The following is a 12,790-nucleotide window of genomic DNA, read 5'->3' on the forward strand; positions in this document are numbered from 1 at the left end:
ATCTGGATGCATTGGTTAGCTCACGGAGTGGCTTTAATCCCCAGTTTAGAATGATTCTACCACACACACTGTAAATGACTGCAGTGCTTCCAACAATTCACTGTCTTCATTATTTTCAATTGTGACTTGATGATGATTGAAAAAAATTATTTTGCCCTTAATAAAAATATTTAAAGGTTTTAAAAGTCTTTTAATTTTCAGTCTTTTCAAATAATCGGCTTATTATTAAAGAAAAATAAGGACGTAATCTAGGGTTTAGTTTTGTCATGAGGCATCATGACCTTCAACTAAGTTAGGATGAAAGTAAAAGTCATTACAGAGCGTCTTCAGGGGAATCTCATGGCCGACGCAGGCAGTCCTCACTTACACAGGCACACACTGGGTAACACACTTGCCAGATTCAAATACGGATTTTTACTGAGCCGGATTTCTTTTGGTGGTTCTCCCAAGAGTGAAGTCTGATTCTTAGAGGCAGCCTATCACCAAAAACAAAAGATGGGGTGCTCTGTGAGCAGGTAAGAGAAAGGAATGAGGAGGGTCAGGGTACATCACATACACACATGGAAATGTCATGACAAAATCTTTCATTTTGTAAAATCAATCTGTGTTTACTTAAAATATTTACTACAGTTAAAAATGCAGAAAATTTTATTTTTCAATGTATCTTGTATGGTGTGATCATCTGTGGGCCCTGCTGGGTGCGGTGGTGCAGGTTTCAAGATTCAGAGGCAGGTGGATCTCTGAGTTTGAGGCCAGTCTGATTGACATAGCAAGCTCCAGACAATCAAGGCTAGATAGAGCCTGTCTCAACAACTGCAGGAAAAAATAAAATGGTGCACTCTAACCCACGGAATTCTACAAGTGAAGTAGAACCGAAGGAATCTTGTATTGTCTCATGTGATCTTATAAGAATTCATCTTTCCAAGAAAAAAAAAATAAAAACCTAATTTCACATCTTAGCTCTAGAAATACAGTCTTATCAACTATTATAAAATTTAAATTTCTTGTCATGTGGCCAAACCCAAATGACACAAGTGAAGTTTATTCATCTCTAGTCCTGAAAGTAATGCCGAGGAAAGACAGAGCTCATGCACTGACTCTCACAGGACAGTGACAGGACCCCGGAAATACAGGCTCCATTGTATCTTCATCCAGGAGCAGCCTCTAATACATTCACAGGACAGTTACTACAGTTAGTTACCGATGGATGGAGGTCCAAATTCTCCTGAAAGACTTCACACTCTTTACTCTTTGATCAAAGACTTTTAAACCACAGTCCTGGTTATTACAGGTATGATAAAGCTAAGAAGCTTAGTTTCCTTTTCAATCTGATTTAAACAAAACAAAACCACAGTAAAGAAAGTGTAATCCTTGGGCTGGAGAGATGGCTCAGTCGTTAAGGGCACTGAATGCTCTTCCAGGGGTCCTGAGTTCAATTCCCAGCAACCACATGGCTCACAACCATCAGCAATGGAATCTGATGCGTTCTTCTGGTGTGTCTGAAGACAGCTACAGTGTACTCATATACATAAAATAACAAATAAATCTTTAAAAAAAAGTGTAATCCTGAGTGTTCATATCTGTATTTGAGAGCCACAGCCCCTTTAGTTCCTGGCCAATACTGCTGTGTTTGGACATCAGAACCTCTCTTAGACATCTTCGTAGGCCCTTAAGAAATTCAGCTTGGCTTGTGATGTGTCTATCACACGGCAATGTACTCGGTTCATTCAGTTTATGTTTGCTGAATGCTTGCTATGCTCCAAGAATGTGTAATGTTAAACTGAGTAAGAAATTCAACCCTTAACAAATTCACAGTAGGTCAAGAGAAATCTCAACTGGAACCACAGCTTTGAAAGTGCTGAATCCACTGGGGACAGTCACCAAACACAAGAAATTGGATGAGACAGGACAATGTCACAATTCAGGGACTAAAAGGGAATGGAAAGGCAGCCACAGGGATATCCATTTCTCTGTGTGTACCCTTGCCTTTCAACTTACCTCTGTGCCTTTTGGCTGGCTTTGTGGTGTCTTCTGGTTGCCTGTCACTGGGCCTCCAGCAGGAAGGCCTGGGAAGGTCTGCAGATAATGCTGCGACCCTGAGAAACCAGCTTCGCTGATGCTCACTGAGGCTGACTGCTTCTCCTGAGTGGTCCCACGCCCCGGCCCGGCTTGTCCAGCAGTGAGCTGGTGTGGGAAGAATGGCAACATGCCCAGCCCGGCTGCCAGTGTCGTCTGAGTTGGAATCAGATTAGACGCTGTAGTGAACCACAGAGGCAAAAGAACCCTGGTTACACAAGACACAGAAGTCCTTTCTGTACCTATCAGAGGTCTGTGAAATCCAGCAGGTAAGGTCAGAGGTTATAAATCCACAAGAAAGCAAAATTTGACATTAATAATGTTTTTTAAATTTTCAATAATTTCTACGATAACCTCGATTTATATCTTTTTTTTTCTTTCCGAGACAGGGTTTTCTCTGTATATCCCTGGTCGATATTATATCGTAATGATACATTTTAATTACTATTTTAGGAACTTATATCTCTTTTTGACATTTAAATTATACCAGTACTTAAAAATATCCAATCATTGCAATTTGGATGCTTCCATATTTGGAGAGAGTAACTGGGTCTCCTGTTTAAAGAGTTCTTCAGCATTTCCTAAGGTTAACTTGGATTCAGAAGCAAGCCTGGAGAGCGGGCCTACATCAGCTGTTGGGCACCTGGCCATACTCATCTCTTTTCAACTTGAGTGCAATGTCTTTACACTGGCATCTTGCACTTGGCAATGGTTTGAGAAAAGAACAGAAATTCACAAATAATATAAATTAATATGATTTTTAAGTGGAAAAATCTGGTATTAAACACTACCGTCGCCTTTGAATCAATACTCAGGAATAAACACTAAATCAACAAAGAGTTATGCGTTTTTATTTATAGGAAGAAAAATCCTGAAATGATTAACATTTTTCATAGGAAAATGAGGCTTGATTTTTATTTTAAAAATCTTTTAAGACAGGGATGCTGAGATAGCTTAATACAGAAAGGTGGTTGGCCCCAGCCTGGGTTTAAATCCTGAGACCCACAGGGTAGGAGAGAACCAACTCCCACAAGCTGTCTTCCATCTAACACTTGCATACCACAGCACGAGTGTGTCCTACCCTCTCTCAACCAACCAGTCAATGTAATTTTAAAATTAAAAAAAAAAAATGTCAGGCAGGCATGGTACTATGCACTCTCAACTATGCTGGGGCTAATGCAAGACCATTGCTTAAACTCTTAAGTTCAAGATCAGCCTGGGCAACATAAGACCCCATCTCAAAATAAAAGAAAACACAGTAAAAAACAAAACAAAAACTTATAACAAGAGGCCAAAAAAGAAACTGAAATAGTTATTTTTGATGTAAAATTTCCATCTTACAAATTCACTAAACAGGATTGTAAGCTGGTTGAGTACTTGCTTAGACTCCTGTATCTTTTAGGATATATTTATTTAGATAGTGAATTGTCAGTGTTCTTAAAATAGCACGTGAGATAGCAAACTGCATATGATCTAACATTAATATGAGGAATAAACATTTTCATAGTTTTTAGTCATGGAAAGTCAAAGTTTTTCGAAATAAGAGACTCCCATCATACCAAGGAAATCTTTGGCGACTTAATCAGTGCCTGGTCAACTTCAACAGTCAAAACTGACTGAGTCATTTGGCCACTGGATTAACCAATGTAAGAGACTAGATGTGTGGCGTATATTCAACAAACTGAAGTCATTAGTGGAGTTGTTTACATCACGTTCAATAAGCTTCAAACTGCATGTGCGTTTCTAAATTACAATAAAATAAAAATCCCTAGTATATTTCTATTTTATTCTAAAGTAAAAATGTTCTGCCTATCACGTGCTCAGCGCATATGTGCCCGTTTTCTTCCAAATACTGATTTAAAAATACAATCTGAAAAAGTTTCAAGTCAACAGGACTTAAATTTACAAATGCTAGCTCTTTCTTTTATAAGAGCTGCTGGGGGCTCCTTCTTCGGTGACATTGAAATGCATACATGAGTAATGTGCTGTGAGCCCGAGGGGTGGCACGTCGGCATCAGATGGAGCTGTGTCTTCTCCTGGCTCTGCTGTGAACCTGAATAAAATATTAAAGCTTATCCAGCAGGGACCGCCTCCTCTTGGCATGGAGGCAAACCCACTAACAACATATCAATATCAAAACCAGATGAGGCAATGAGGCTCTTTAAATTTTAAATGACCAAGATTCAAATTTAATTATAAGTAAGAGAGGAATATAGGTAAGCTATCTTGAAGCCTCAAAGCCGACTGCATAAGGACTACTTGGTAAATGGGTTACTTACTTTTGTGTGGTTCTCCATGGTGTCCCAGATCTGTTTTCAGTGGAAGCGGTGGCCCTATTGCCAGAGCAGGCTGCAGCACCATGGCGGGAGGCTCTCCCAGCAAGCCAGGCTTCTACAAAAGGGGAGAGAAGAAGACAGTTTCCCATAGTGGACAAAAAGAAACCCCACGAAACAAAAGATCCTAGTGAAGGCGGTTGCACATGTGAAATGTCAACATGTCATCAATGGGCTGAGACTATGAAAGGGATGAGATACTTACATTATTAGTGTGGGCATTGTCAAACTTCATCAACTGTTGCTGTATCAAGGGTAAGGGAGAAAGATTCTGAAGGAGTAAGGACGATGTATTACCCACAGCTGAACTCTGTGGAATTAATGAGACATCAAGTTACATTCGGAAGAGTTATTTGTTCTATAATCAACTCATCTTAAAGTCCAATTCTCAAGTTAGTCTGAAAAAGAAGAAAGTACTTCTTAGCCAGGTGGTTAGCGCACGCCTTAAATCCTAGCACTTGGGAGGCAGAGGCAGGCGGATCTCTGAGTTTGAGTCTAGCCTGGTCCAGAGTGGGTTCCAGGACAGCCAGGGCTACACAGAGAAACACTGTCTTGAAAAGAAAACAAAAACAAAACCTTCATAATTTGTATTAATCTATCTTCCCCTTCAGAGTACCCTCTAATCTGCAGTTAGAAGACCCACTTCACATCCTTAGTTAGCCTTTCCTCCCCTCACCACCTTCCTGGCTTTAATGATAGTGAAATATGAATTTATTTATTGATTTAATCACTTGACAAGATTTGTTGTACTCTTTTTACAAATAGGGTAATGTTCTACCTAGTGAGAAATGCAATATGATTTGCCCTGTGTATCATGCTCCTGGAAAGGACTTTAAAAAACAGATCCCAAAGGCAATTCTATGAGGAAAACTACACACAGATACGTGGGCACACACACTGGGGAATCTTATTTCGACTAAAGAGTCAAGGGGGGGCTCTCTTGAGGACCTAGCATGTGTCTTGAGGTCTGAAGGCTGTTTAGGGCATGTCTGGGTCAGTGTGGTCAGAGGACAGTCCTAGTCAAGGAGACGGACCCTAGAGGAGTGAGCAGGTCCTTCTGGAACAGTCAGATGTAATGAGCTCCGGATAGAGGCATTTGCAGGCCTTAACAGCTAACACTACACTTCTAGTCTTTCTCCTAACACAGTGGCTCTCAACCTTCCTAACACTGCGACCCTTTAATACAGTTCCTCATGCTGTGGTGACCTCTGACCAGGAAATTATTTCACTGGTACTTCATAACTGAAATTTTACTGTTATGAATCATAATGTACATATCTGATAGGTAGGATATTTGATATGCAAATCCTGTGAAAGGGTCACATGACTCTCAAAGGAGTTGCAACCTCCAAGCTGAGAGACACTGCCCTAACAGGATATAACCAATGATCTGAATGTCTTTCCTATCCCTGCTTATACTTGATTATAACTAACGTTTGTTTTCCCTACTGTCTTGTTATTGGGTTTTTACTGTTGTTTTGAGACAGAATTTCACTCTGTAGCCCAGGCTGGCCTGGAATTTACTATGTAGTCCTGGCTAGTCTTAAATACAGTAATCCTCTAGGCTTGGCCTCCCCAGTGCTGGGATTACAGATACAGGCCAGCAGATCTGACTCAAGCCTTCATACTCTTTAAGAGACTAGGAAGATGGGAGTAGAGAAGAGAGCATCCCCAGAAGCCTGAGAGCCCGCTAGCCTGGCATGTACAGCAGCAAACAGCACGTACCGTGCCTCACACACGGTAGAAGGCAAGGACTGACACCCAAGGCTGCCCTCTGACCTCCACATGTACACCCACGGCACACATTCTGTCTGTCTTGGCCTGCCCCAACACACAGATAAAAACCTATTCATTATCTCGCAAAAATATATCACAAAGTAAGTATTCTGTTCTTAATCCTCTACAAACATGAGTTGGTAGGTTTATCTACCTGTGCTGCTACCATTAGCAAGATTATGAACACTCTGCTTGTGACTGTATGCAGATATTATAGCAATAGTCTCTGCCAGATTTAGCTGCACAGGCCTACGGTTCCAGCCACTGAGGAGGCTGAGGCAGGAAGATGCCTCATTCAATGGTCTACCCGCCTATAATATGAGTTCAAGGCCAGCAATGGCAACTACAGCAAGATTCTCTGTCAAAATCAAAAGTTAGAAGAAAGCTGGAGATGTAGGTCAGCAGTAGAGCACCTGTTAGTATCAATAAACTCTAGAACAATCCCTAGACCACAAAGGGTGGAAGGCAGGTAAGATATTTTTTAAAAAGCAAAATGCTCAATTAACTTCTTGATGAGGTCTGGCACACTGGTAAATTCCAGTCCTTGGGGGATGGATACAGGAGAATTAGAAATCCAAGATCACCCTGAGTTACATAAAATTCTGTCTTGAGGGGTTGGGAGAGATGGAAGTATCCACTCCAAATCGCCAGGGCTTCAGTACCCAATGCTATGTACTCACCTGCTGTGCTTTACTGAAGTGTAAGAGCGCAGAGGGAAGGGATGGACTCAGCAGATGAGGTAAGCTGGGCGCGACTCCCAGAACTGTAGAGAAGATCAGTCCGTCAACATAGAACCATAACCCTGTGACGTAAACTCAAAATACAACATGTTCCAAAAACATTTCTCCTACACCCTTTAACTTGCACAGGAAGCTTCATCATCTGCTGTAAGAGTGGCAGGCTTCTTTCCTGGTGACTCTGGCACTTTCTGTCTTTAACTGTCAAGCACCAAACACAGGCTTGACTGTCTCTCTAGCACTCGGCACAGCTTGCCTCATCTGCTGGCAGCACAGTATTAACAGAGGCCTTGGTTACTGCTCGGTGCCCTTTTATCTTACATGCGGGCATTCTGCCTGTTCATATGTATATGCACCAATGTGAGTGATGGATGCCCAAGATCAGAAGAGGATGCCTTGGAGCATGTAGTTACCGCAGTGTGGTGTTGGGAACCGAACCTTGGTCCTCAGCAAGGACAACAAATGCTCTTCATCGGCGAGCCATTTCTTCAGTCTTCTTTGTGTTACGTATTTGGGAGATTTTTGTCAGAAGGAAGGGCAAGAGTAAAGATGCAACCCTCAACCCTAAAATCTTATGGAAAATCCTTTAGAGAAGATAATCTATGCACAGAAATTCTTACATCATAAAGCTAAAAAGATGCAACATGACTAGACACAACAGGGCAGTGGCATGTGTCGTTAACTCTAGCACTTGGGAGGCAGAGCCAGGAAGATATCTGTGAGTCTGAGGCTAGCCTTGTCTACTCAGCAAGTTCCAGGCCAGCCAGGTATAACACAGTGAGACCTTGTCTCCAAAGAAACAAACTGTGCATAGAGATAAGAAGAATGAAGAGTAACTACACTCTTTCTGAGTCCAAGCACCACGGACATTTCGGAAGAGATATTTTCAGAAGAGATATTTTCAGAATAGGTAATATACAGAGATACAGAACCATGAAATAGAAAACACGGGATTAATTTTGCTTAATTATTGTTATGGAAAAATGATATCTACTATTGTAATATATCACAAAGTAGCATTCAGAAAAGGTCACAGTAGAGGCTGGAGAGATGACTCAGAGATTAAAAACACCAGTTGTTCTTCCAGAGGTCCTGAGTTCAATTTCCAGCAGCCACATCTATGTTCTCTTCTGGTATATAGGTATATATCCACATAGAGCACTCATATATATAAAATAAATAAATAAATCTTTAAAAACAAACAACTGAAAAGGTTGCTATACCTTTTCATAACGTAATGGAACAGAACAACACAAAAGCATGCCTGTATTCCCAGTTAGGTAGTGAGTCCCTATCTCAAAACCAAAACATAACCAAGTTAACACACCAAGTTAATATATGCCTGCTCACTCTACAGAAAGGTTCAAATTAAAAAGTACTATATACAGCATGTGAGCCAGGGTGCTAAGCCAACTGGAGTCTACAACTTAAAGGTACATCAACCTCATGACTCAAGTCATACCCGTAATAAAAGTAAAGGTGTAAATAAAGATAAATCTTCATTTACAAATTATTTTAAAATTAAAAAATATAACCTAAAAAATAAATCAAAACCGTATTCCTAATGACCACAAACGAATGCAAACATAAAACTGGAGTGGAACTACGGTGTCGGATGGAGTGACAGAAATAACAGTGGGGCAGAATTACTAAAGATGCCCATAATCCAAAGGTATGCATGACATTTCCCTGACAGACCCAAGAGCACAGTTTGTGTCTTTAAACATGAGAGTAATCTTCAACTGCATCAAGAGAAATCCTGTGGTCACAGGAACAAAAGAACATTGCAAATTGTGCCAATGAACACCAGCTTACAGGAGGGTGTCATGCCTAGGGACACCACGTTTAAGGACAATCTAGAAAATCTACATGTAACACATGTTGGGGGGATTGTTTTCCACACAGAAAAACTCCTATTAAAGTTCTAACCCCTAAAGGGGGACAACAGTTGAAATGTAAATAAATAAAATAACCAATAATATAAATAAATAAAAAGTTCCAACCCCTAAAAAGACCCAGCATGGCTGGGAAAAGGGGCTCCCAGAAGCTGTGAGTTATTAATAAAACCTTCAGTGCCGAGGGTAAGGTGCCCCTTTATGCTAGGTAGGGGTTTTTGGTATTTTGGTTTTGTTGTTGTTTAGTTGGTTGGTTGGTTTTTGTCTTGTCATCTAGACACATACTACCATCATCTGGGAAGACAGAATCTCAACTGAGAAAATGCTTCCATAGACTATCTTAGGGGCATGCCTGTGGGGCACTTTATTAGTCAGTGATTGATGTGGGCAGGCCCAGCCTAGGGTGGGTGATAGCACCCCTGGGCAGGTGGTGCTGGGTTGTATGAACAAGCAAGCTGAGAAGGTAGTAAGGAGCAAAACAGTAAGAACTCTCCTCTGTGGTCCACCCACACCTCAGCTCTTGCTTGAGTTCCTGCCCTGTCTTGCCCTCATGATCAACTGTGAGTGGGACCTGTAACCCTTCCCTCCCCAAGTTGCTTTTGGTCACTGTGTTTAGCCCAACAATAGAAAGCACACTATACACACTACATAGCCTGGATGCATGATATAAAAAAGAAAACCAAGCTTGAACTGAGTGGAAGCTTCATCCCTGCTGCTAAGTTTTCATAGTCCTGCAAGGTAAGTCCACTTGAGCAACGGCTGCACTTCTGGTATGGGGGTAACCAACAGTTCTCTGACTGGATCTGAGACTTGATGCACAGGAGGGAATCCATGCCTGTTACTATAAACCTGGTCAAAACCCATGGAGAGGGAGAGGAGAAGCCCTAGATCAGGAGCAGAGTATTGCTTTTTAGCAAATGTGTTGAGTTACCCTCTAAATATTTGTCTGTATTGATAGAAAAGTGCTGCTCTCAGATGTCATTAGAGAGGCCCCCTTCACGTGAACAGTGATGAATGCAACTCAGAGACTCATGGCCCCAGAAAGAACTGAGAGCACATGACTAATCAGTGCTCAGCCCTAAAAATGGCCTTTATACCATCCCCTCTAAGGCACAGGGAACACTGTGGGGAAAGGACATAAGAGCCAGAAGACAGAAAAGGGCTGTGTCACATCATCTCCTAGGCAAGACACAGCCATGACAATCACTATCTCACAGCAGCCATAAGGCCTGAGCTGGGCCAGCATAGGCATAGGCCCACCAACAATCAGGCACAGACGGAAGACAGGCCCAGGAGGTCTCCACTACCCCTCTGTGGTGGTTTGAATATGCTTGGTCCAGAGAGTGGAACTATTAGGAGGTGGCCTTGCTGGAGGAGGTGTGACCTTGTTGGAGGACGTGTCAGTGTGTCGCTGTGGAGGTGGCCTTTGAGACCCTCCTCCTAGCTGCCTGAGGACAGTCTGTCTGTAAGATATAAAACTCAGCAACTCCAGCCCCACATCTGCCTAGACACTGCCATGTTCCCTCCTTGATGATAACAGACTGAACCTCTGAATCTGTACACCAGCCCCAATTAAATGTTTTTTATAAAAGTTGCCTTGGTCATGGTGTCTGTTCACAGCAGTAAAACCCTAACTGTTCCACTCTTATTGCTGGACTGTTTGCTACTGATCCACTCAGGAAGGAGATTCACTATCCTCAGCTATGGACTCACTGGTTACACAATCAGGTTCAAATGGATAGTCTTATTCCGGTGGTCTCACAGGTGGCCCAAATAAACAGGTCATAAAACAAAACAAAAAGTCATAAGCTTGGGAAAGGGACTGGTGGGGATGGGGGTGGGTGACAGGGATGGGAAGGATATTAAAGGAAGCAAAGAGTAACCAGGATACCTTATATACCCACAATGTGAGAAATTGTCAACAACAATATTTTTTTAAAAATTCCCACACCAATGACCTGCTGTCGTGTCATGGCCTAATTGCATGAAGAATCCTCACACTCGTGTCTTAAGTTTGCTTATTCCTGTTAGATCCTTTCTGGTAAAATTATAATCATAAATATTATGCTTTCCTGAATTCTATAAGACATTCCAGAAGATTACCAAACTGAAGGGTCCTGGCAACTCCCAAATTTGTATAGCTGGCCGGTCAGAAGTTCAGATAGTCCTGAGAATCCTTAGCTTGTAGCCAGAGTCTAAAGTGAAGCAGCCACCCAGAGTATTGCACCCTTAATTTGTGTGTCTGTGTTGCTCAGCATGGGATTTGTGGGTCTGTGTTGCTCAGCATGGGAGCTGACATCAGGCCAGTTGGGACTGAACTGGAATAACCTCACTGAGGATGCTTATGCTAAATACATTTATCCTAAACTTTAGCCTTGAATACAGGCGTCATTTCCTCATAACACTAACACAGAAATCTTGTGAACATAAAGCTGTTTGTTTCAGAAGGAAATCCTGGAAAAAGAAGAGCAAATAGCTTGGTAGTCAGTATACAGTAATAACAAAGATCTGGGTAATCAGAGGACGGTGCTTCCGTCAGCTGCTGCAAAGGGAAACTACTTTGTCCTGAAGGACACAGAAAGATGAACATGAAACAGATCTGCATATTCAACAAGATAAGTCCACCAGAACAATTGCAGAGAAAGGCTCCACGCTCTTAGTTCATCCAGGCAACAGCAGGGTGGTATGTGCCATTATTACTGGGCCAACAAAGAGCTAAACTGCAGGTTTAATATTTAACATTTACTAATGGTACAGAAAGCGGAACTACAAAACTCGATTGTACCCGACAAACAGCCAAGGTGAAGTACCATCTCACGTAACTGACTAGTGATCATTAATAGTTCTGGAAAGGTGCTACACACGCTTACATGCATTTTCACATGCAATGCGTCTTTTTACATCTTGCATGCAATGTGGCATGAGCCACTTCATGCGACAGTCTGTGCTGAAGGAGGAGGCACGGTACTTACCTGGCTTCACGGCTCGTCCACATAGCTGGGGCTGCAGAAGAACTTGTAACATGGCAGGATTGTTTAAGCTCTTCAGAATCTGTACTGGATTGGGTTCTGGCAGTAACCCCTTCTGATTACTGTGCATCTTCAGCGTGGACAGAAAGAAACACCACAAGCATTAAGTGCAAGACAGACAGAGCCGAAAGGCGCTCCTCCCACATGGCACTCACCTTACAAACACACCTTGTTTTCTATCATGCACTTACCGAGTGCTTTCTACCACCTCTCTCAACTACAATGGTGTTATGTCCTGTGCTACCCACGACAGGCGGTCCTCATCTGACATCTGTCCAACACCAACTGTCTTCAAATAAACTAATAGTTTAATACCACAAGTCTCATTAAAAAACAGAAACAAGATAACACCAAGGAGTGATGGATTTCCTAGCAAGGTGTTAACTCACTGACACAACACTAGATAGAACCCCACGCTACAGGACGCCTTCTTAGACTGTTGATGGATTCAACGTGGGAGGATGTATCTTGACTTTCAAACAAAATTTTCCTATGCTGGAAGCTTATGTCATTCACTTAATCCTCTGCAGTGAAGTGGAGATGAACTAAGCTGCAGAGCTACCCAAGAATGTGAGTCACCTTTTAGTTTTCAAAAGCATTCCAAGAGCTGGTGAGATGGCTCACCGGATAACGGGCTGGTCATATAAGCAAGGACTGGGGTGTTCAGAGACCCCCAGAACCTGCGGGAAAAAGCTGGGTGTAGGGTCAGAGAGATGGCTTAGCAGGTAATGGTACTTGCCGCCAGCCAAGCCTAACAACCTGAGTTTGGACCCACATGGACCCACATGGTAGGACAGGACAGCTCATCAAAATTGTCCTCTAATCTCTCTAACACACAGGAGCCTGGATGTGCAAGCCCTGATACACACAAAGACTCTCTCTGTCTCCCCCCACCCCGTCTCCCCATCTCTCCCTCTCTCCCCCACTTCTCCCCCATCTCTCCC

The 12,790-nt window shown here is 42.4% G+C and overlaps 1 protein-coding gene across 1 annotated transcript in view; it reads right to left on the reverse strand.

Annotated features, from left to right (window-relative positions):
• Positions 1–12,790, reverse strand: part of Raver2 (ribonucleoprotein, PTB binding 2) — a 79,884-nt gene that overhangs the window by 14,818 nt on the left and 52,276 nt on the right. Inside the window, exons 5-10 of the mRNA XM_028778757.1 lie at positions 11,790–11,916; positions 6,866–6,948; positions 4,615–4,719; positions 4,356–4,467; positions 1,999–2,255; positions 368–476 (exon numbers count right to left, since the gene is read on the reverse strand). Of these exons, the coding sequence (XP_028634590.1) occupies positions 368–476; positions 1,999–2,255; positions 4,356–4,467; positions 4,615–4,719; positions 6,866–6,948; positions 11,790–11,916 (793 nt within the window). The remainder of the gene's footprint in view (positions 1–367; positions 477–1,998; positions 2,256–4,355; positions 4,468–4,614; positions 4,720–6,865; positions 6,949–11,789; positions 11,917–12,790) is intronic.

Source organism: Grammomys surdaster, unplaced genomic scaffold (genome assembly GCF_004785775.1).
Source record: "Grammomys surdaster isolate TR1022 unplaced genomic scaffold, NIH_TR_1.0 341, whole genome shotgun sequence".
Classification (NCBI taxonomy): Eukaryota; Metazoa; Chordata; class Mammalia; order Rodentia; family Muridae; genus Grammomys; species Grammomys surdaster.